General features: G+C 41.0%; 3 protein-coding genes across 4 annotated transcripts in view; 2 read left to right on the top strand and 1 right to left on the bottom strand.

The window, feature by feature from the left end:
• The first annotated feature begins 2 nt into the window (after positions 1-2).
• LOC112557361 lies at positions 3-5,916 on the top strand. 2 transcript variants are annotated; one of them, XR_003097944.1, is made up of 7 exons: positions 3-83; positions 364-465; positions 2,511-2,656; positions 3,231-3,258; positions 3,602-3,685; positions 4,822-4,897; positions 5,791-5,916. XR_003097944.1 is itself a non-coding variant. In XM_025227166.1 (6 exons), the coding sequence occupies exons 1-6, from the start codon at positions 66-68 to the stop codon at positions 4,822-4,824; spliced, it is 381 nt and encodes a 126-aa protein (XP_025082951.1). In that variant the 5' UTR covers positions 3-65; the 3' UTR covers positions 4,825-4,982. The 2 variants fall into 2 exon arrangements, 1 of the variants encoding a protein (XP_025082951.1); XM_025227166.1 differs by lacking the exon at positions 5,791-5,916 and having other exon boundaries at positions 4,822-4,982.
• Positions 5,917-7,412: 1,496 nt separating this feature from the next.
• The window catches only part of LOC112557362 (chloride transport protein 6-like), a 32,225-nt gene continuing 14,727 nt past the window's right edge, over positions 7,413-24,910 (bottom strand). The window contains 3 exon segments of the mRNA XM_025227168.1: positions 7,413-9,424; positions 9,958-10,083; positions 11,942-12,040. Of these exon segments, the coding sequence (XP_025082953.1) occupies positions 9,278-9,424; positions 9,958-10,083; positions 11,942-12,040 (372 nt within the window). The 3' untranslated portion in view covers positions 7,413-9,277.
• On the top strand, positions 16,231-24,352 carry LOC112557363. Its single transcript, XM_025227169.1, has 3 exons — positions 16,231-16,474; positions 19,675-19,872; positions 23,410-24,352. The coding sequence occupies exons 1-2, from the start codon at positions 16,387-16,389 to the stop codon at positions 19,836-19,838; spliced, it is 252 nt and encodes an 83-aa protein (XP_025082954.1). The 5' UTR covers positions 16,231-16,386; the 3' UTR covers positions 19,839-19,872; positions 23,410-24,352.

The following is a 24,910-nucleotide window of genomic DNA, read 5'->3' as shown; positions in this document are numbered from 1 at the left end:
CTGTGCACGTTCGTCTTCCTCATCATCACCGGGTCGACGGGGAGAGCAGCTCGGGAGTGTCCCTGATGCCGAAAGTCATGATGGTGAATAGCTTTCTTAAAAAGTGTTTATCCCCGTGGAAGTACCACAAACAGCATTAACAATACTCGCACACTCTCAGCGATATAGTCAGTAATATTGCACTAGTGGTATCAACCTTAACACTAGTAATACCAACAGCAGCAGTTTGACCACCACTGGCTCTAGAAGTAGCACAGCCAGGGGTTAGCTGGACCCTGACTATAACTTCCTGCTAAAAGAATTGTAAGCAGCATTTAAGAAATATACATAAACAAAAATAAATGACTACTCAATGGTTGCCAGGTAACGCAGGACATCGAAACATTGGACATAGCTGGACGAATTCTGGGGTCGTCTGCATGTCTAATGAGCTGGCTTGCTTCAGCAACTGACGTATGGAGAACGGTAAGTGAACCTTTATCCTGGACACTGAAGTAAGACTACAGTCAGATGACAGTAATCAGTGGGCATCACTAGTGAAGGCCATTTTGTAACCGTTCAAAGCGCTGAACCTCCACAAATCCTATAAAGCGCCTTTAAAGTCCACTGTCTTGGCTCGTGGACTGGAGAACAAGTTTGGACTTCGCAGCTGAAGGTTGCTTTCAGACTGAAAGTGCTGTTTCTTATTCCTGCTTGAGCAGCAAGGTATGTTATTAAACGTTTATTAAGATTATTCTGGTAAATAAGTTTGTACAGCTTCTTCTAAAAGATTACAGATTGTTTCGAGAATTCATTGTGAATGAGGATGGTTGGCTGCTGCTGCTGCTTCGAAAAATCGTTTTCAAAGCCTAGTGAACAAGGTTGGCACGGCGCGGTGCTTTGAAATGTCCCTTGGTGGCTTCACAAATGAATCCTAATTAGTTGCAGGTCCAAAGGTTTCTCGCTTTGTATTGACATGAGTTGTCCCGGTCACTAGAGGACATGTAACAAACATGACAAGATGGCGGAAGTTGAACATGGCCGACGCCGTCACAAGATGTGCTGTCCAATAACATCAATGGACAACACGAAAGATCTTGAAGATGAATTTTGTGTCTCGTGACCTTCTTCAGACGGAATTTTATTGGGTTTGCGACCACAAACAAAGCGGTATGCTGAGCAGTGACAGCGGGGTCTGGTCTGTGCCTCCGCAACAAGTCGGGTAAAACCTCTCTGATGCTTACAGACACAAATGAATGGTTAGCGGTTGGCTGTTAAAAACTACAACCACAACAGAAATGAAAAAGGGTTTTCTTTCTTTCCGCTGTCGGTGGACCTCAAGCAAATGGGCGTGAGTGAATTTCAATGCCAATACGGGGTCTAAAGGCGAGCTGGGATGACTACTTACAATTTTTTTCCAGAGATATTTAAACCTCGCTTTCAAAATCCTTGCAGACGGTCTTCCTGTAGTAAGACATCCATTACATATGCACTGTTTCATTCCCCTGTCTCGACTGGTGGAGTACTGGAGTCACAACAGCCCCCGGTAGCAGACGTGTAGAACATCTTCTGAGAAGTGTCTTTATGCAGTCATTTAAATGATTGAAATGTCAAATGTCAAGAAACGACCTACCACCGCAGCATCTTCTTATCTGATTCCTACTTGGTTTTTACAACTCTGTTTTGCACTCCTTGAATTACCGTTTACTGCAAAAAGAACTCCGATACATCCTGACTAGTCAAAGACTTACTCAAGGTCCAGCAGGAGAGTTTTATAGTTAAACCCTCGTTTCACCGAGAACCTTTCAGAGGACAAATTAAAAGTTACAAAGCTTTGACTGACCCCGCAGTAGAGACTTTCTGAAGGAAGGAGAGAGCGTTCAGTGAGACATCGGCGTGTTAAACGGTTTCCGGGAGGAAAACAACGAGAATTCTCATCCTATTTATCTACTCACACAGCGCTCTTGTGTCTTTCCATTTTCATAACCGAAGCTTTGCAGAAAATTAAATAAGATTAAAGTAAAAATGAAATCTCGTTTTCTACACACCTGTTTGCATCTTCACTACATGTGGGATTCTGGGAAGGCTGTGTTTTCTTGTCTGTGGGTGGCTCTCTTGATGGCTGAACTGGTTGTGATGTATGGGAGACGTAGGCGGGTTTTGAAGGACCGAGTGTTTTGTCAGTTCCAACAATCATCTGCATTCTAGCGTGTTCTCGTGTGTTTAAAGATATACACACATGTGCATTTTTTCTGTTTTCAATAAATAAATAACTGTTTTCTTTCTCACAGACTTCTTATGCAACATCACAGCTGTTTTTCTTATCACAACTGATTACAACTTAAACTTGATATTTTGTTTCATTGATTTTTTTTTTTTGGAATTTTATTTGCGCGAGTGCGAGTTACTTGTTGAAAAAGTTTGTTTTGGAGAGAACTTAAACCTTGTCTGAAATGTCTACAGGGACATCAGCAGGTTAGGTTACCTCGCACAACATTCTATACTCTGCTCACAGTTTTAGTTTTCTGCAGCACAAGTCCGGATGCTCAGCGAGAAGACACGCATGGGCAGAGATGCTGATGGCAGTGGGCAACACTGGATACCTGGTGATCGTGTTCTGCCACCCATCATTCACCCCGGGGGTAGTTTCCTACACCTTGCCCTGGACGCTAGCCAGGTCAGCGGCTTATTCGCTGTAGCAGGAAATACTTCTCTGTATTTTGTATTTAACTGTTACAATATTGTAATAATTCTAGCAATATTACTGTACTTGTCTGCAAATTATGATGGCATTAACTTTAAATCAGTTCTGTAGTTTATTGTGACCATGTGTCTTGTTATTCATTTTTTGTTGAAGCCACTGCTAGGTAAAAACTACTTTCCTCACTGCTATTGCAATTTTCATTTCCACAAAAATGTCAGGTAGTTTTCAAAGTACATTTTAAGAAAATGTTTGAAATATCTTTTTTTAATTGTTTTAAAAAAAGTTTTTTTTTCAATTTTATAAATTTATTGCAGAGCATTATGTGAACGCATGCGTATCTGTGTGTGTGAGTGAAAGTGTGTGTGTGTGTTCTCACTTAAACATTTTAGTCAAATGCTAGCTCCTTTTATGTGAAAATATCACGACAGCTCAAGTGAATATTGGTATTACCTTCCTTGGTCCTCAAGAGCTGTTTGGTCGTCCTATACATTACTACTTCAAAGCTCCGTTTGCATGTTGTTATTAGTAGTTTTTTCTGTTTTTCTAGGGCTGGGCTCGCCATTTTCAACGTGACTGTATCCTTACTTTTCACTCTGCCCTCTGATATTTTGTCAAAGTTTTTTTCACCATCTTATCATTGACAATGTGTACTGCGTGTGTATATATATGTTTGTTGATGCCTGATTACACTTTTAGTCCTGAGCTAATCCAAGCAAAATAATTTCAGAACGTCAGGCACATGTTCAGTTCCTCCTGTTCACACCTTCCTGGCGCATGATTTCCTTTTCAATCTTCTCCTTCTCTGTATCTTCCTTCTTTGTCTATTTCTTTATTTCATTCTCCTCTAGCTCCTATTTCTTGTCCCCTTCTTCATCTTATACTCCTTCTTTATTACTTATGATTTCTTAACAAACTCAGACACTTGTTTTGCTGTTTCTTGGAGGACACCGTCAGTTTTACCAGAAACTGTCAGAAAATGGAGACTGTTTGTCACTTAAGAAGGTAGGTATTACATAGGATTCACAAAGCTTGATTTTAGGGAAATAAATGAAGTGGTTATATGTACAGATCCCATCATTTTTGTATGCTTACGAAATTTGTTTGCTTGTAGCCCTTTTCTCTCTCCTACAGCCCAAGCGGGGGAAGAACCATTTGAATGATTAAAACAAACAAACAAACAAACAAAAAGTATAATGGAGACCGCATCTCGGTTTTTTTTTGGTTGAATTCATCTTAAAGCTTCACAATTGGGAATACAAAAAAAACAGCTTGAAAATAAGCTTTGAAGAGTAAGTTGTCCAAATGAATTTGTAAAGACTGCGCAGTAACACCGAACTCTGTTGTGTCCCTGTGACATTTATTCCGACACTTAGCTTGAAGAATGGTTCTCTCAAACACAAGAAAACCGCAAAATGTGCTGGGCATGCCTTCATCCATCACCAGATCTCTCAGATGCGATGATGGATGCCATGCAACAAAACAGCATCTGAGGCAGAAAGACAAATTCCTTACGCCGCTCGGAGGCAGGGTGCGAGGAACATGTACCCTGGACAATTGAATTAGACTGTGAAAAGAGGATGAACCTTGCTTTTAAAGCAAAATGTTTTTTCAGTAAACATTTCTGTTGTTATATGGCTTTTTTTGAGAATTGAGCCGGGAAAGTGGAAAGCAGATCCTGTCAGTGATTATGGCTGTCGCTGAGTAGTCATTTTTCTTCTGCTTTTATTTTCACTCTGTGGCCTGAACTGAAAAATGAGACGGCAATGTAAATAGTTGAAATCTTTCCACTTAGAGACTGCGCAGCAGATGAATTTTTCACTGAAGAGTGTACTTGTACTCACAGATGTAGACGGAATGTAATGAAGCGCTGTAATCAGGGCCGTGAACTGCCTCAAGGCAAATCGCCTCCCTTTTTAGGGCGAGAAGGGTTTTCTTTGTTTTTAGTTTGTTTGTTTCTTTGTTTTTTCCTGTCTCTCACTTCGCTTCTCATTGACTCTTTCATCTCTCCCTCTTCCATCCTCTTTTGTGTCACAGCTTTCTGTCTCTCTCCTCTGCCTCTTCTCTCTTTCTCTCTTTCTCTCTCTTAAACTCGTAAAAGCTGCGAAAGACGTTACTGATAACAGTCATTTTTGCAATAGTAATTCTACTGGAAGTGAAGCCGAAGAGACTGAAAGCATCACATTGTGGGAAACAACATGGAAGGATAGTCTTAAGGTAATATTTTGTTGCTTCCTGTTTTCCCACTTTCTTCTTTCTTTACTCTCTCCATCTCTTTTGCCTCTCTCTGTCTCTCTCTATTTCTCTCTCTCTCACACACACACACGCATATTTTTTTCCTCTCTTACTCGGAGACAGACACATTCTCTTTGTCTCAAACGCGTGCTTCTGGAAGTCGCAAACTAAAAAAACCATCAAGTCTTTAAACAAGTACTAGTCGCAGTGTCAGTGGTGCCCTGGTAATCTAACCATTGAAAGAACATTATTCATTGGATTCTCGTTCTGCAGAAAAAAAACACAATTTCAGTGATTTTTAAAGCGACACTTTATTTCCAGAAAAGCTCGCCTTCAGATGAAGCTTATTAAGGCGATTCACAGCCTGTAAACTGCGCTTACATAAAGATGAAACAGAAGCCGCTGTTGTCTCCCGATGACCGGATGCTGTCCCTTTGTGTAAATCACACAAGGTTGAGCAGCGCCATTGGAGCAGGTTTGCGAAAAGGTCATTGTCACCAGTAACCAGATCCTGGTTCTGTTCTGCCACGTGTAGAATGTGGTTCTTGCCAGTAACTACAGTCTCTCTTCTGCTGAGGTAGAGGGCCAGGTCTTGCCCACAACCGAAGTCTTCTTTCTTCTGCTAGAAGACTGTTCTTGTCATTTACACCCAGTGTGCATTGTTGAACACAAATGTAATTGGTGTGGGTCCCATACACCTTTTCGTGTTGATGATGGGATCTTTTACTATTCCACTGATTGGTTGTGCTGCCGTTTCATTGTTAAAAGGACATTTGGGACAATCTTGAAAGGTTAGTGCAAATCTGTTGTCAACTGTGAATAATTTGTACACTTTCGGAGCTGCTAATGAAATTGTTGCTTATTTTTTATTTCAGCCAGTCTTTGGAGCGAAGTCCTTGCATCCACAGTCGCCGACGTGCCAGTTGACTATAGCAGCTTGCTATGGAGGCCAGCAGTCAACAGAAACTTCGTGCTCCAGCACCGGGGAGCAGGATACCGAGGCCAGTGGCATTCTTTGTTTAGACGTAGGATGCAATCCGCTTTCAGGGGACGGTTGACGGGCTTAAGGACTAGGGTAGCCACTCTGGATTAACAACACTCGTATAGACAAATCGCCTTTGATTTTCGACGACACAGCTGTGTCCATACCAGCCGGGCATGCATCCATGTATACATTAACTGTTTATAAACATATGTCACGCTGGCATCCGTTGTCACTCATGCGAGTGAGAGCTCCTGGGAACAGACCTCATCTGTGAATGAACATATTTTTCTGGATAAGACAACCGTTCACGAGGCTGGAAGGCGAGCGTTTTCTTGAAGTACATCAGTTTCCTCCCTTTTCGTTGAACGATGCCAAAATATTTGGGAAATATTTGCTACTTTGAATCATTTGTGTTCTAAAAGAAACTAATAGGCGAAGTACCCAGTCATCTGCCATTTAAAACACTTTAAAACAACAGCTTAAAGCAACCGCTCCTGCAGTTTCACAGCTACTCACTCTGTACACAATATTTTATTATATTTATTCCAAAACACAACAGTCTAGGGCCTCTAGGGGGTCTCTGACCTTTGTTTTGCTATCTACAGTTCACTAGCCTTTGTTTCGTTATTAATTGTTCACAAGCACCTGTCAGCTGATGACTCTTTACTGGTGTGACTGTACTTTCTTGCCACTGACTGTTCATACTCTACTTATTTTTTTAAGTTGCTGCTAATATTTTTCCTGGCTTTTTTGCCATCCAAAGTTTACAAGCTTTTTTTCGACGCCACTAATGTTTACTTTGTGCTCCCATCCTCTTCAAAACGCGAGAGTAAACAAACGTTTTCAGGCAGTTACCAATGTCTGTATAAACCAGTTTCGTCGCACTTTATTTTAAGCTGGATGTCTTTTTTTTTTTTTTTTTTTTTTTTTTTTTTGTTCAAAATAAATAGGTCGTATTTTTCTCCAAAGATTGCACTCAGTCTGGGCTTGGGTGTAAAATAAGGAGCGGCTGCCAACAGCCTTTTTTCAACCTATCTGATCGTCTGTCACAAGTGTAACGCGACGTCCGATTGGCTGTCAGCAGTCCTCTGGGGAGCTTGATACTCTCCGTAGTCTTCCCATCCCATTGTGTGGCGATAGTTTGCTAATGATCTGGCTGGCTTTCGAGAAGTTTAACTACTCTGTGTCCATCTTCTTTTGTGGTCTCTCTCACAGCTGCAGCTATCTAGATCATACAGTCAGGCGGTAAAAGAAAAAAAGTCGAGATTTATATTTACTGACTCACATTATTAAACACTTTTACAGTCATTGCCGGTCACAGTCTCAACCATTGAGTTGCTTTAAAGATTGGTGAGGGAGGTAACAGTATTTATTCTGAAAAACTACTGCATTTATTCCTTACTTGATAATTTTAACGGTTAATTGAACATGTAATTATTTTGAGGCACGGAAACAATTGTTCCGATATTTTTTAGTTATAATCGTGGCTGGCACTTTTTGTCTTTCAGTTGGAAGTCGAGTTGAATCATCACTTTATTCTCCAAGCTCCGAAACTGCAAGCCGCCGCCCTGCGTCATATTTCAACTTTGACCCCAGAAGCACGAAGTGATCGAGTAGAGCAGTGGTTGAGAAAGAGCGTGTCGGAGGAACAAGACGTACACATGGATCTCCGACTACAGGAGCGGCGGCACCACAGTGGCAGCTTTTCTCAGAGCAGGTCAGAGCAGGCGACGCAAGTCCTATTCTCAGCTCGGAAGAACTCTCCACATTTTGAGCCACGTGCTCGACTTCTGGCAAGCGACCGGCGATATCCGAGTGTCTGACAATGTGAGGGTGATGGGGCTGGCAGCTTTCACTTCCCAGGATGTACGGAGAAAGAACTTGTGCTGGTTACAAAAATGCATAGTACATGCGTTTAAAAAAAATTAACGAGAAAAACACTAGATAGACCTAAATTCCTACTTCTAACGACATTGAAGAGTCGAGGTTTCGAGCATGTGTTAATGAGGTGTTGACCAATCAACGAGCAGCCCTTTTGTGACGTCACTGGAAATGAGGATCTGACCATCTGCTTGTATCTTATGAACAGAACAGAATGTTTCTCTCAGGTTTTATTGAACAAATTCCATCAGGTCAAAATCTCACACTGCATTAGGGTTAACTATTAAAAGTTCAAGATTATATTTTTTTCCTAAAACCCGAAAGACGACGAAAGATGGACTTCATGAACACTACACTGCCCTCCAACGATAAAGTAAATGGTTATAAGCATGATATACTCACCCCTTAGACTTGGATTGAACTCACTTTGACAGACCAAGCTTTTGATACAAGCGTGCTCGGAGTGTAAGAAAGTGGAATTTTAAGGGCGGGTGGATTGTGTGTCAGTGGAGAGCAATGTATCCCACTGGGTGGCCTGCAGTGCAGCGGTGACACATTCTTGTGAGTCAGTTTGAAGTATATCGTGAAGTTACTGACTTTTACATAGATATGTCAGTGGTTAAGTCACTGACTGATGTCTCGACAATTCAGTGGTCAAATGTTGTTTCGGATCTCGTTTCGGAATGAGACAGCTGGATTTTTCGGGTACTCTGACTTATTTATAGACCCTAAAATAACTACATAATAGAAGCAATTCATATGACGCATTAAAAATTAATCACATCTCTCTATCTTCCTGTCTCACACTCACACACACACGCACACACACCACCTTTTTCCGTACTTGTTAACCCATTCAAGTCATCATATCACAGAGCAAATAGAAGCACTTAAATTTTTAATATTTTTCGAATTTAAGAAATGTGATTATGCGATTTGTGTAGTTTTATCATTGTTACTGCTGTGTTTATTCAAAAGACGGAAATGAAAACAGAAGAAGAGTTCAAACAAACAATGAGCTGATAATAGAATAATCAAGAAATATGCCGTAGTGAGAAGTGTTTTGTAAAAAGTAATGCCTCCTCCAAACATAAACAGGATTGGAATCAGGCGAACATTATTTTTGACACAGTGATAAAGCAACTGCCAGCAGTGACCAGCCTCAGCAAACATCTTCCTGACGGAGCGAGGACGAGGTCTGGCGAAGCTGCTGGACTGCGAAGGTTTGTACATATTCCCGGTGAGATGGAGAAGGGAGGGAATCATACTTCCACCCCTTCAACAACCTGTAACAACTAGAAAATACTCGCGAAATGCATGATTGGATACCCGGAACGACAGACTGGGTACTCGGGTACCACAGACTTGTTACTCGGATGTGCGGACATTCATCCAAATGTGGTTCCTGCAGTCGCTGATGTGTTCACAACAATGGAGTGTCCAATGTGTATACAAACAACAGTGTACAATCTATATACATGTAAACATGTTTTCATTTATTGGTGTTGCTGCTCCTGCTGCAGATACTGCAGATGCTGCTGTTGCTGCTGTTGCTGCTGTTGCTGTTGCTGCTGTTTCTGACGTCGAAGTATGGTTTCCATGAAGCTATGTGTGAGATTATGTCGTGTTATGATTCCGTGCAACTGCAATGAAAACAAACAAAAACAAAATCCAAGACATTCATTAATCAATGTTCTGTATATTTTAGTTGATGTTTTATATTTGAGTGGATGTTCTGAATATAATTATGAGTTCTATTCCTAAACAGCTGTGTCGTCTTTACAAGCAGTTCTTGCTATTGTTTGTACAACAGTACCGCATGACAGTTCTCCGTGCTGTGATTTTGTTTCGGTTAATTTTTTTAACAAGACAAAACCTGACACATTAGCTAGTACTAATGTAGACCTAGGATGAAGGTGGTTATGTCTCGTGAAAGGCACTTTATTGCATACAGAAGAAATTAGTTGTCGATTCAATTTTTTTAAGAATCCAAGTTTTCACTCTTGAGGATAATGTCAACTCATAATCTCGCCATTTCCTCCTTAGCCACACTTTATGGCAGATTAGATCACCTCCAAAGTTCCCTAGTTATACATCATACTCCCTCTACATGTCGCCACCCCTGCACCTCGCCCAACATTTTGTTGGACAAATGTTAGTAAGGACTGGTACCCACCCTGCCATCATGGTCGACTACTGGCAGATGTCTGAGCCCCATGCTCCGGAACAGCGAAAACACTTGAGGCAGTGGTGTCTCTGGGTACACTGTGTACGGACAGCGGTTCATGTAGTAAGCCACGTCCTTGTTAAAACAGAAAAAATATTAAACCAGTCGGACACAGTACATTTCTCACAAGCATTTGAGATCATCATTCTCCCCATCAACCCACCATCTTCTCCGTCCTTGTCATTGTACAACAATCGCGTAGTGAAGATTTTAAATGACATCAATAATAATAATAATAATAACAATAATAATAATACAAAATTTGTACAGCGCTTACTCACATTCCTAAGGAGTATGGTCTTATCGCTGAAGAACAAGAACGAAACTGGACAGCATACGAGGGACGGGAAAACAAACAAATAACAGATGAACTATAAAAGAATAAACAACAGTACTAAAGAAGAATAAAATCAAATACAGAAACGCCAAAGAGGAACCAAATAACAAGAACAAGAGCTGAGTGTAACATGATATTACAAAAGAGTCATTTCTGCAGAATCTTTCTCCCGCCTGCGAAGACTGTGTGGTATCACTAGGTGTCGCCAAACTAATTTAGGTTGGACGCTACTGCGTAGTAAGCACTGATGTTGTTCAGATGCTGCACACCTAGTGATGAACCGACATCAAAGCCGGAAAGGTCAAACCCATAAACGACCTTAGGCATACGTCACATAACTCCTGTGGTACGTCACATCACTCTTCTTAACTGCTTCTCCCAGCGAATAATTCTTTCAATATTTAAGCAAGTATCATCTTTTTGCTTCTGTTTCCATTCAATGTCTACGAAAGACGAAAACATTCTGTCAGTTTGATAACAACCATCAGTACTCCCATTAAAGTGACGTTTTAGCATACACTCCTCCCTTCCGAGGGGGGCAGAGCACGACTGGGACTGACATATAGTTGCTGGGGCAAGTGTGTCCCATGGTGTCCGGCTTGACGGTAGCCAGAGCTGGGCTAACTACTTTAGCTGCACAAAGCCGTTTAAATAAAGTTGCACAGAACCTTTAATTAAAACTCTTTTTCTGTTAGTTCACAACGATATTTCTGTGCGCGCGACAGTGATTATGCCCAATACAAATCGACAGGCAGCAGAAGTGTTTGCTTGATCGCTAGCATCCATTATTCATGTGTTATGGCCTCCTGCGAAGTTAAAGTGAGCTTTTCATACACAAGAATGCCTTTCCTTTTCTTTTTATTTTCCAGTGGCTTTCAAACGATTCATTTTTTTTCAACGGGGCCTCTCCTTGTAAAATGGAACTAACAGTCACATTCCTATGTTCATAAAGTCGTTTCAGCCTATGTTGCTTTGCTTTAAAACCTTTACATACTTATAAGTAATACTGAGAGCAGTACCAGTTATGATTTTAGTCGTAATGATGATAAGAGCGACGAGGACAATAAAAAGGAAACTAAGGATGAATAATGCTGTCGAATGACTGTGTGTCGTGCTCACGTGGAGACAACTGGCTGAAGAAGAACTGTTGCTGAATTAATGTCGTGTTATTTTACGATTCAGACAGTTTAAGCAGTTGTCTGTAATTGAAAGATAAAGCAGAAACTTGCATTTTAGCATATCACAATTTTTCATTCTGTGTCTCCTTTCGCCTAAAAATAATAACAATACGAAATGTGTATCCGTGTGTGTGTGAGCGCGCTATGGATGGAAAGAGAGAAAGAATATAATCGTGTGGATCCTGTTTTCTGAGTGAACGTATCTCATGTGAGCGTGTATGGGTGTCCGGTAGTGTAGTGGATACAACTCCAGCATGTCGCAACTTCAGTGAGAAACTCAGGGTTCAGATCTCATCTCGGGACTGTAACTCCGGCACACGTCTTTTACATTATGCGGTTATTACTACAGACAACAAACAAACAACGACAACAACAAAACCAAAAAGATTGGATCAGTGAAGCCATGATGTTTGCTTACCACTAGGGCGTCATCTTCGACCTGTAAATCGAAAAGATCGTATACATCCGGGTATCGTGGGTAATCCGCAGTCAGCTCTTCAAAAGACAGGGTAGGGGCCTGTGACAAATAAGTGGAAAAGAAGCATGAACAGCGAAAAAAATAGTTGTTGTCAGAATCATGTGTTGTTCGTCAGCAAAACAAAAGGCACACACTACATAGCTAAACATGTTAACCTCGTTATATATAACATTCCAGTGATGTTTAAATTCATTTTTATCCATACGTCCATCTTGTAAGTCACAAAACAAGAGAGTGGAAACGGAGACCAACGATGAAAACATTTCAAATCAAAAGCATTTTTTTTCTGGCACAAAGGGACGCAATTTATGAGCCTGGTATTGTGATCAAAAATAAAATCAGGAGAAGCGAATGCTGAAATAATGTTATGAAGCCATAAACAACATCAAAAAGTGTTGTCAAGCATTTGCTAGATTTTAGCTGCAATTGATTTAGAGGAAGCAGCTAAAGCTGATTGTTTTGAGGACAAGAAAGAACAGACTTCTCAGTAGCCAACTCTCCGGCCAATTGGCTGAAAGCTGCGAAAAAGATGCTCCGCTCTGATCACGTGACTCAGACTCGGTTATAGCATTTGACCATTACAGTATAAGACCGATAGTATGAGATACACGTCTTTCAACACCAACAACAACACAATGTCTAACCCGTAGTCTTGTGACCACGTGTCAGCCAGTCCTTAAGCCTGTCTGTCTGGTGGCAGAAGGTGGAGGGTCTGGCCACAATCTTGGTGAGCAAACAACTTCTTCATTTTCATCTTTTTCAAAGCCGACATGAGCTCAGATTCTTTCCAGAACAGAGAGTAATGTCAGGTCAGGTCCCTCAGAGATGTGAATCTCCTTTTTATTTAAATCCTGGAAGTAGCGGGTAATGGGACTATTTACACCTCTGACCAGCAAGCAGGGTCATGGTAGGAGACGAGACTCGGCGACGTCACATCAGAGACCGTACGTCACGGCACGTTAACTGCTCGTGCGGAAAGGATCGCGTGCAACGCGGGTTGAGAGTACCAATGTCCACCCCACCTCCTCTCTCATTCTGATCCATGGATCTCCCAAAGGCGGCTACTCCTTCTTATCACGGTACTCCTCGGAACCATTGTCTGGAGACGAGGACCTGCCAGGTCCAATCGACCGTTGTTGCCGCCACCCCGACGGGTGGTCAAGCAGCCTGGATGGTGACCAGACGCAAGCCACAAGCTGCATTAAAAAGTCGTTCAGACTTATGGACACGTCAGCACAATGCCTCGCGTCTGCTCGTGGACGACGTCACGAAAGAACTTTCCCATAATCCTTTGCTTCTTTAGCTGTTAGCGACGACGGAAGATTTGAGAAAGAATGTATTTTTCACATACACAGACCTTGAGCGGTCTTCCGTGTTAAATCCCATCTCCACAATTTCTTCTGCTCTTGTGCTCTGTCTGACCTTCTATTTTACAGATGACAGAGTTCCATTCATTTCTGTATTTTGAAATTTCACCTCTCCTTCGGCTAATGATTTAAAAGTCTGTTGCTATGCAGCGTAGGTCTGAAACAGTTTTCAACAAAAAAGAAACCAAGAAAAAAACATGGAAAGCTACTGATGCCAATACATTCCGCACAGCTGCATCACGAAGCTCCGTTATTGTTGTCAAGTGAGAGGCACTGCTCATTGTCCCGCAAAATACTTCAAAGTACCTATGAGAGATACATGTGTACATTCATAAATACATTCATGTATATACATATACATGCGTATAAGTGCTACATTGAAGTCCTACCGTCGGTCACATACACATTTACATATCAGTTCCGAGGTGTCGAGGCGTGAATCAACAGCAGAGATGATCGCAGGAGACACAAAGAAGTGTCGACGATGTCCCAGTAGCTCTTGCCTGACTAAAACACTTAGAGCTCGTCCTGGCATTTTCACAACATCTCACACCGCGCACCATTTTGGAGTTGTTTAAAAAAATGTCTGTCAGGAAAATTGGAAAAGAAAAAAAATCCAGAAGATAAGTAACCACGACTACTCTCACACCTTCTGTAGTTCGTCCTGACGTTGTTTGTACAAAATGTCTGAGGTGTGGCAACCGCATTCTCTTCTTCTTAAACAAAAAAGTCGATGACGACCTCGAAGGTGAAATTGTTTTGTTGTTTTTTTTTTTTTTTTGTTTGTTTTTTTAATAAGGTATTTATTTGTTGTTTATACATGCATTGGAAAAGAAAATAGTTGCCTTATGAAAATATATTGGTGTAGTAAAGGGTTCTCTAAAAAAAATGTTTGGTTGTTGAGGATTCCCGTGGCCATGCACTGAAGAATGTTACTGATATATGCACAGATACCAACAGCATATGTCTTCAGTTGGTCTGGTTACAGATTTCATTTAATTTAGTCATCATCGTGTCAGGAGGCGATTCTCAAAGAAATCAGCATTACTGTGCACCTCCGCCCTCTGTCCTCTGTCCCAGAAGACCTTCGTTTCTATGCAGCTGTAAACAAAAATTATATGTTCTTAGTCGTTGTCTCTCTCCCTACTTCTGTCTTGAACAGCTTCAGAGGATATATAGATGTATCCTCCTAATTTTATCTCTATTTTTCTCCTTTTCTTTCTCTTCGATTTTTTTTCCTCCACGTTTTGAGGCATCTTTTGTCTATGAAGCTGATGCTTACATAATTCTGATACATCTTCATCTCACTTGCATGAAATCTTTAAATAATCTTTTAGTTTTCTGTTCTAAAATTTTTATGCATTGCCGTTGTCGACATGTGACAAAAATAGTTACCAGTAAAGGACTTCCTCACTGTATAATGAATCATTTCTTGCTTCTTCCAAGTAATTAAGCTGACACAATGATACAAGAAGTAAGCTTTTTCAATGTTTCTTCGCTTGACTATGTAGGAGGCGCTACACATCTTGTGACAGTAACATATGAAGTTCAAAATGCCTTCTACACCTGAAGTAAAATCGTTAAAGAACACACTCATGTGAACAAGTGGTTTAAGTCCACTAGCTCTCAGACTGAAGCAGATTCTTGAGGGTGAGCGCAGGTCAATGTTTGTCCTCCCCACACCCCGGGGTCCTCACTACATAACTCAGCTACCCTGTCCATCCTTTTCTGGCTAATAAACGTGTTAATAATAATGGTGGTTTGTGGTTTTTGTTTGAAGTCAGTTTTGTCGCAAACAGCTGATCCTTTTTCATTTTAGACAGGTGTACATCTCTTGATGAAGATGTAGGAAAAAAATGGTTGTAAAATGTTTGACAGTCGGCAACAGCAAAAAAATCGTGAAAAACAAACGGTTTACCAAAAACAATCTGTTTTAGACGGACAGTCAATTAAGGGTTCACCAGATTGTCAGACTACAAGTTCCGTTTGATTGATTAAACCTGACGGCAACCTTGGAGTGTGAATGTGATTCCTATGTGATGGAGGATGTGCCCCATCACTTACTAGCTCAACTTCATCCCTAGACCTCCATTCGCTGATGCACTGTGGTCGTTATATAAACCTACACTGGAGAGATTTTTTTCAAACGTGTAGTTTATGGCTAAGTACTAATTCACAAATAATCTAATCTGTAGGTAGGAAAGAAACGCAGTTTCGCAGGTTTCAAAAGCAAATAAAGGTTGCCATGCCAACCACTCGTTCAAACGGAAAAGTCGATAATGTTTCACAGGTAAAACAAGCGTGTGAGGAGCGGTGCCCCAAGAATCACTTAATCAGCTTTATTTTAGTTACTTTCGCTTTAATTTACAAGGACTAACAACGTATAATTGTCACTTTGAACAACCTGCACCTTATGGACCTCGAACTGAGAACCTCAGAGTCCATGTACAGGACAGGTTCTAGTCGACTTCGACGTGTCGCACAAACTCTGATGACGGTGATGCTGGTTCTGGTGTTTCTCGGCAAGACACTAATGATGTGTTTAAAATAACAGCCAAGCATTAATACCATAGGATAACACGATTAGCATTTTAAATAATATTCATGTTATCTCTTCATTGTTTCCCCCACCCACTCTCTCTCTCTCTCACACACACACGTGTCTACCTGCTAATGCAAACATCCAGAATATGTTCGTCCCTCGTTTCCCACTCAATCCACCTCCGATTGCCAGCAAAGAAAAGCAGTTTTTTTTTTAAATCAAAGCAAGGGGCGTGGCCTGGCGGCCAGCTCTCAATTCTATTTGCCGCGTACAGGCGTGACGCCGCGCCTACGTAAAATGACGGATATAAAAATGCACGCGTGTCCTGCACTCGACCAGAACGCGGGCTAGCCAAGTCATCGTCACATCCACGACAACAACGTGTGCAACGCCAGGTACCACCAGCAGGAACGAACCCGCTTCCCCAGACAAGGTTGTCGAGTAAGTCATCTCTCTGTTATCATCGCCACCAGAAAATGATGCGACCTGCCACCGTCGTGTTCGCTGCTCTCCTCGTCTCCGTCTGCTGCGGTGTCGCTAACGCAAACTGGTATGGAAAGAGAGGTAGGACACCATCTTTTGTTCTTTTTTAAAAAAGGAAAAGTGCCATGTAATTTGTAATAACTTGATTAAATTTTGAGAGAATATTTCCCCAACCTGTTTCAATATAAATGGATGAACGTTTCTCCTTACTTTAAAAACTTTAATTGAAAGACATTTAGTCTTGATCTTGTGACCATGAGTTCACGTACTCATTACCTTGGTTTTTATAGATATTTACTTGTTTTCCATCGAATATATATAATGTTTTATTTTTATGCATAAAATACTATTACAATTTCAATATGCGCTTTCCTAAATAATAATAACAAAAATATAAAATATAATAAAATTCATAATAATACTTTTTTCCGTCTTTTTCTCGTTTCGTTCGTTCGTTTGATAAATCTTGACAGCAAAGCGACCGCGGTTCTAAAACATTAAAACCGTCCTGACAAACTCACTCACACATAATAAAAACTGATGTTGATTATTTTAATGACATTAGCGTCAGGCACTCACTCACAAATAGTCTATAACTCTGATCTCACTCATCTGACACCACTCACGTTTTCCCCCTATTACATCACTGATGTCGAACATTTCTCGCTGTTTAATCGAGCTTTTAGTGCACGAGTGGCGAGGATGGCAAGCGTGCTGGATGGCGCGCCGGCAAACGGACAGACGGACGAGAGCTTAGGAGGAGTAAAGCCCGAGCCCGCTGTAGTCGGGTGTTTGAGAATCCACTAGTATGTGAAGGCACGCGAACTCAGTGTCCCTCCCCGCCCACCTTCCTCTCCGTCTGGCCGCATGTTCCCACAGGATGGCCGAACTGCGTCAACATCACGAAGTCGCTTCCAAGCGTGCTCACGACTTTTTTTCGGTGTACTTAGTTGACATTTCTGCTCACATTTTTATTATTGCATTTTTCCCTGTTTCCATTACAGTATTTGTGATTTTTACTTATTCTTGGGCAAATCCTTTCGTCGCATTCAAAGTATTGTGTTGATACCACCACCACCACCACCACACACACACAATCGCGTGATTTTGTTCTGTTTTTCGATAGTTCTAACTTCGCGTTTACTGTCTTGTACTTTCTTGGAATCATGCGCTTATCTGGGATTCTTTTTTCACTTTAAAGCCTCTTTCCTTGTATATTCTATTCCACGAAATGGCTAAAACTTTTACCTTTTCAGCAAAGTTACTTCTCTTCCTTTTCCTTAAGTTTAGTTTTATTCACTCTTCTCTCTCTCTCTCCACTCTTTCCCTTTCCCACAAGCACCAACCAACCCCAAAGTTAATGTGAACTCGATATGACAATAGTTCAAACTTCTACAGTAATAAAAACAGAGTATGTAGAAATGACAACCGGTGATATTTCAGCACGTTAACATAAAGTAAACAATTGATAGATCATCTCACGGAACATGAAGCCTCTTGCTCATCGTATTCTCGGCAACAATGGTGTCCATATACACCCAGACCTTGTCACCATTCAGGTGAGGCCTTCATCCGTCACAGCCACAGAAAATCACCTGTGTGACACACGCTGACAGATCCGTGTCGCGTGACTCTGGCTCGTCAACAAAATAATTTGCTAGTACTTGTTGTTACAGGAATAGCCATGTTTTGTAACCCTCCAACACGCTCTGAGCAGTTTTATTCACCTAACGGTAGATTACAACACTTTCCGTTGTCCAATCGAACATTTTTCAAAAGAAATTTTGATACAAGCTGTATAAGAAATTGTGTGCAGGTATGTTTTTTATTCATGTTAAAGAAAATTTTTTGCATTGATTCATTTATTTCAATTTACTAAATTATTCAAATTTATTCCGTTTATTGCTTGAAGCGCTTTAAAATATTCGTGTGTGTGTAAGCATGTGTGTATGTGGCTGTAAGGTTTAAGAATACTAACAACTCTTAACTAAATAAATAAATTAAAAAAGAAAAAGAAAGTCCTTTCTGTAGATAAAAATATTGGTTACGAATCCGAAACGGTTTGGTTAAATTGTCTCAGTCTTGTCTTAACAATTTGAGACTATTTGTTTATTTCATTGTTCACTGATAACTTTTTGTGAAAATACAGTTAACTTTAAAAATTATTAAATTAACGATGATTTATATTGCTTATACTTTTTGTTCAACCTTTCACCTTTTATGCGTTTAGAGGTAAAACGTCGTCTTAGGTATCACGACAAAAAGAATTGTTTGCCCCATTCACCACAGATAAATTATCCTTCTTAATAATTATTTATATGCTGAAACACAGAAAAGAACAGCTTAAAGTAGACTAAGAAGTAATAAATACTTAGAAATATTCATACATATGGTTGACATCAAAATACCAGTGGGCCACTTTAGTAAATACTGGTTGCCGCGGATGTTTCAGTTGCTTACCACAATTTACTTGGATTCTATAGAACCAATCACTAGCCGTTCCTTAAAATTAAAAAGTGTTTTAGTTTAGAAAGAATCAGAGAGAGCTTGCATTAGATTACTTGATGGTCGCCTGAGGTTCCTCTCTGTAAAGCCACAGTCGACAGGACAATTACTAGTGGCCAGGACCAAACGAGGTTTTAGTTAGACTGAGATGTTGACCAAAGTAACCACTTCAAACACTCGGGGGTTCTGTGCAGCAGATACTGCAATCGCAGGCATCGTGGTGAGGTACTCTTTTAGTACAAAGGCTAACAGAATCGACAGCAGACGGCTTTATTCGTCTTTCCTTAAGACGGGAAGACTAAAAAAAGTTAAAAGTACTCAGGATTTCTAAAGAATTTCTTGGGATCAGAAAGATTTCAGAAAAATGTTCTGCTTGTTACAGGTAGTTTCTAATAAATCTTTAACATCTCTGACAGTTTTAGTACTTTTTTTAATTAGACAAAACCCCAAAATCACGGCAAACTACGAGCAAAAGATAAATTACTAAATAAATTCTTATTATACTCTATTATGCTAAAGGGTACGAAATATCCTGCTGAAAGGTCTTACACACAAACACTGCAACATTGGTCATAACATTATAAATATGTGTTTTTAAGTAGTGAACATCATACCTGATTACATCTTATTTTTTAAAAAAAGCAAAGCCATTTAATGTTTTGTCGTTTGTTTTCTATTGATTCGGATTCAAAAGCTAGAAATCTGAAAAAAATGGTTAAAAGGAGTTTCAGGCTAAACACATGTATGAGCTCAATGACAAACCAATCTGTCTGCAGGAGACAAAACAGACTTCTTCAGCCTTTTCCTGCAGCAGCGATTGGACAGCTTGGCATCACGTGACGTAGATGCTGCCTCAGCGCTGACCGCCATAGACCAGATCATTCAGATGTGGCGACAGCACAACGCAGAGTCCGTGCTGGCCACTCAGCTCAAGCAGTGATGACTGCACGACCACTGCCAGCGCTCACCCTCTGGTAAACACCACACCCACCACACACACCACAGACCAACACCACACCCAGCACACACCAACACCACACACCAACACCACACACACAACACCACACCCAGCACCACACCCACCACACACCAACACCACACCCAGCACCACACCACACTAATACCATACATACCAACACCACACCAGGCATGCACCCCACCTTCTGATGTATGCAGCTCTCCTCGCGCAGACTTCAGTATTCTTGGATTTTTGTAATCTTACTTCTTTCAATTACTTGTCCTTTCTTTTTCTCGTTCACATAAACTTGTTGAGGTGTCGTGGAACTGTCTATTCGACTTTCTATAAAAGCCACACATCCACTCCGTAAAATGTTCCTGCCATTTGTATCTACCTTCAATCTCATAAAAACATAGTCTCATAAAATGTACCCGGTAAACTGTCGTAAGAGTACCATGGTATAAAACAAAAGATTATATAAATACCCATAAAACCAAAAGCTTCTCCTTAAACTATATCAGCTAGTATAGTACTTATGTACCGTTGGCCATCAGATCTCATACCATGTCGGACAACAATTAAATCAAAGATTCTCTTTCCCGTCAGTTTTCTTCCAGAAAAGATTCATAAAAATTCAAACTACATGGCTTATGTGGATCGCGAAATAGTATTTCATTTATTAATCCGACTTCCGAGTAATGTTTTCTTCTGCGCTCTTCAAGAAGGGAAAAAATTGCTCTTGGCACAGCAAACAGCTCTTTAAAAGCATGGGAGAAGTGCGACAAAGCCGCTGTGATAGATAGCTGCCCATTTTTTAAGAGTTCTGTCCCCTAGCTCACTGTTCGAGACGCTCATGGGAACCGCAAGAAAAACAAGCGCAAACGCGAATGTGTCGTAGAGTAATTGGCCCTGTCAGCTTCCGCTTGCGCAAACTAACAGGATTAAAACCTTTTCTGGCATTCCCAGCTTTCCCGCTGACCTGCTTTATCAGTAACATCCTCAACTGTCGCCTTTCGGTACTCAGTGAACGACGAGTGAGGCCAATCGGGAATTAACCGTGTTTGCAATTAACTCTTGCGCTTCTCTTTCACGGGTTAGGGTTAGTTGTTTGTGGGTTAGGGTTAGCTGCTTGTTCTTTTGCAGAATCGATGTGTTAGGGAAAGAGAAATCAAACAGAACAGCGTCTTTTATATTTTTATTGCGAAGCCAGTGTAGGTACTTGGAAATGAAACAGTCCTCAAGTTTTTAAGGTACTTCCTTCTCCGCCGTTTCTTTGTATAAATTCTGATCTACCTATAAGGCTAACATCCCGACAGTTGGATACAATAAACTTACGGAAAGTATACTTTTGATATTGAGAATCCTGGCTCCATCTTCGTTGTGGTTCCGAAGTTGACTTTGAAATGATTTACAATGCCAAACTGATTACACTAATCGCTGGTCTTGGTGGACTGCTGCCGTCCATGTCAAAATGTGTCTGTGATAAGAAGGCTTGTTTGACTTTCTGCGAGACTGTTTCTTCGTTCTCTAGATATTGTTAAATGCTCTTCAAGACAATTTGTCAAGTGGAAATTTTGATGGTTCAAAGTTCAACATTGATCTTATATACCACTTTAATCTCCACGATGACCGTTGGCCGTTTTTTTTTTTTTCGTTTGTGCTCACTGCCGCACAAGGACCCATTTAATTCTTTGTGTTTATTTCTCCCTTTTTCTATTGCTTTCTTTGGAGTATATTTCGTAAATCTTAAAATGCAGTCTAAATCGTCTCCTCCATAGTGGTAGGCGTTTTTTCAAGACATTCGTCGCTGATCGCGTTTCTTGACAAACAACCAAAGAGGCGTTAGGTGGCATCACCATGCAGTCGTTTTAACTGTGTTTTATAGCACTCAGTCTGGTGCTGGCACCACCATGCTCAGGTTCCGCTGTTCATTCGGCCATGAGACACCTCGCAGACAGGGGAGGGAACGCGAAAACCCATTGAGTTAGCGAACTTCAGTGGAAAGCTGTGATACAATACACAGACCGACAAGACACTATGGTGTGCTTTTTGTTTTCAGGATATGGTTACTTCCTTCCTAATCTAATCTGTATTCGGAAGGGAAAAAAAACAGAGCTTTAATCGTGATGCGAAGACTAACAAGTTGTAAATGAATAGAACTGTTTCTCCTGAAACTCTTGGGAGAGCGAGACCCGGAGCAAGCCTAATTAGCAAGCAGAATTTTGTGGCGAGTGTTGTAACTTTTTTTTCCTTCGCTCTTTCAATCTTCCCAACCCCCGACCTCTCATCGAGCAGTTCCAATCCCCTACCTCACCTCTCATGCGCTTGCTTGGTCCCAGACGGACTTGTCATGGCGACATATTTAAATGGCCGCAACTTAGATGATGCACAAAACGTTGGGCGCACGACCAGCGACAGCTGCAGCAGCAGCAGGCGTGTGACAACGACCATGATTCTTGTCTGATCCTGTCCCGACACGAGGCAGCTGCGGCGCATCAGCGGACAAAAGGCCGCAGCACCTTAGTGTGGTCTGCATCACCCAGCTCTTCACTCTTGATTATCTCCACCCCACAAGTGGGACCAGACATGTCTTCTGGGCGCCCACACTCTCTCCTTCCTGCAGCAGGAATGCATGATGTATGCAGACATGCATACATGAATAAATACATGCACGCGTCACGCATCTCCGTTAAAGGCAAATGTGCATTTAGAGATGCATGGAAAATTTTCTGTTAATTAAAAGTAACCTAATCTTATTTTCGGAAGGATAAATATTACAGCAAATATCGCCCATTTTTCAGTGAAATGATATATAAGCAGTATTAACCAACCATCGAGATGGACAGAAGCAGGAAGGGTCCTCTACAGTCTCGTGTCTTCCCTATCGACCGCAGATGGCCTTCCAATAAAATTAATTCTGGAATCCCTAAGCTGACCACTCTGAGGTCGGCTTCAGATCGGAGCTTATTTGCTTAGCATGCGTGAGTGGAGTTAATGTGATGCCCTCGGAACGACTGCGGAATGAGGAGGGACTAAAACTTTGTGAACACAATTTCAACGTGTGTGTGTAAAAGGGAAAGGGGGAGATGAGAGAGAGAATATGTGAGAAGTTGTGGTCAAACTCATTAACCCTTAATCGATGCGATAATCAGCTACCGACGGCAGCAGCCTATCCTGATGATCACTGTAGCTGTAGCTATTAAGTGTTTGCTAAATTGTCTGATCCTGTTTGCTAAACTCACCCTCTGGGAATGCAACCCTACAAGATTCCAAGCTCTGTAATGAAGTCTACCTTACAAAAGCAGAGTTTCTTTTTTTTTTCTTTTGGTACAATTTTCATCTCTAACATTTAATGAGGAAAATAGGTTTAAGAAACTTTACATTCAAAATAGATATGAATGAAAAAAAATTCTTTATGTCATTTTTGCAGTTCATGCTTTTCTTAATGTAAGGTTCGGTAATCAATCGTGTATGTTAATGAATTATTTCTTTTTGCATAACGACGGGTTTCTTTTTTCCTTCTTACACCTTAGTTTCTGTTTTATTTGTAAAGGTGGACTTAACACGTGACTATGGAAACAGTCCAAAAGAAACACTTGTTCGACGCCGAAAATGGATGTCTGGCTTCTACACCCCACTTCTACATGATGCTGATCACGATCAAGAGACTGTCATCTCAAAGAAAACTGCGAGCGACTGTTCCACAAGCAATTACTTTGCTCCTAACACTCCGATCTTCCACTAACTCCAAACATCTTTCAGCGCTTATTTACTTGCTAGTATTGGCAAGGAGCAGTAGACTGGGAATAACCTGCCTGCAGGCTCTTTGTTACCATGGCTTTCAATATAACATAAGTTCACTATATATATATATAATTTGTAACGCTCAGCATTGCAAGTCTGAAATAGTTATTCTCATACATTGTTGTCCGTACGTATCCAACCAGATGCCTCGTATTTTCTCGTTGTGCTTGTCTCGGGTGTTGAAACAAATATTGTCTACAACGAAAAATCCGTCATAGCAGTTTTCCTTCGTTTGTGGTCGATTTCCAAGCACTCCTTTATACGGCTCTGGCATTCACTCCTTCATGCTACTTACATAGATCTTTGGTAGTCACTCTTAGAAACCAGTTTTGTTTAAAGTATCTCCGCGGAGTACTTATGGGGAAAACATAGAACAGCTCCTTTAAACCAAAGTTTATTTCAAATGTCTGTCTCTTGCCTTTTCAACGCAACCAGACACAGATTCGCTCAAATATTTTAATATTTGTTGATGAGCTAAATAGATAGCTTATGCGCATGTATTAATCTGGGTAATTCAGTTAAATTGTGCCTAGTATCTGCTTAATACCACATACGTGAAGGATATTTCGAGTGTACAAGGAATCCCTGGGAACAACGCTGTACAAAAAAGAAACTTTTCGCTGACCGGAAGTCACGTGCATCAGTCTCTGACGTGAAGTGTTGTGCAGAAATAAAACATCGTGGAAACTGTACCTAGTGTGACTCTGGCTCCTTTCTCTAAGTGTGTGAGAGTTGTTTTCCGATCTCTATCATCAATGTAAACACATATTGGTCTTGCCTCTGTCCGTGTTGTGGGAATTGTGTGTGTCTATTTGTGCTCACCCACAGTAATGAAGGTGTGTACAGTGATGGTGTGTGGGTGTGTAGGTGTGTGGGTGTGTAGGTGTGCTCGGCAGCCTGAAACCTGCATTTCCTTTCTTTAGTCCTGTGCTTCATAAAATCACATGAGAAAAATGCAAGACATGCATACGCATGACAACGCACGTGTCGCAGTCAACAAGCTCCCAGTCAGCAGTTTAAACGTAAACCTTACTTAATCCTAAACATCTTCTGTCAAGTCCTCCCGCTCACACCTCCACTAAACCCGCTCTTTCTTCGATCGTTAATTTAAACCTTTCTCTTTTCTGAACTTTGCAAGTCCAGTGTGTTGAATGTTTGTACATAACGACTTTTTACCAGCCTGTATCGGGCAACTCCCTCCACTGGTTATCTCCCCCGCCAGGTGTGTTTAGCGAAATACCGAGCGGCTG

This window comes from Pomacea canaliculata, linkage group LG2, assembly GCF_003073045.1.
Source record: "Pomacea canaliculata isolate SZHN2017 linkage group LG2, ASM307304v1, whole genome shotgun sequence".
NCBI lineage: Eukaryota > Metazoa > Mollusca > Gastropoda > Architaenioglossa > Ampullariidae > Pomacea > Pomacea canaliculata.
The sequence above is the reverse complement of the archived record's forward strand: the minus strand, read 5'-3'. Positions and strand labels throughout refer to the sequence as shown.

Coding starts and splice junctions, on each gene's coding strand:
- LOC112557361 (XM_025227166.1), top strand. Junction 466..2,510: donor CAACTGACGTATGGAGAACG/GTAAGTGAACCT, acceptor AGTTTTCTGCAG/CACAAGTCCGGATGCTCAGC. Junction 3,259..3,601: donor TCGCCATTTTCAACGTGACT/GTATCCTTACTT, acceptor TAACAAACTCAG/ACACTTGTTTTGCTGTTTCT.
- LOC112557363 (XM_025227169.1), top strand. CDS start 16,387: ATGATGCGACCTGCCACCGTCGTGTTCGCTGCTCTCCTCGTCTCCGTC. Junction 16,475..19,674: donor AAACTGGTATGGAAAGAGAG/GTAGGACACCAT, acceptor ATCTGTCTGCAG/GAGACAAAACAGACTTCTTC.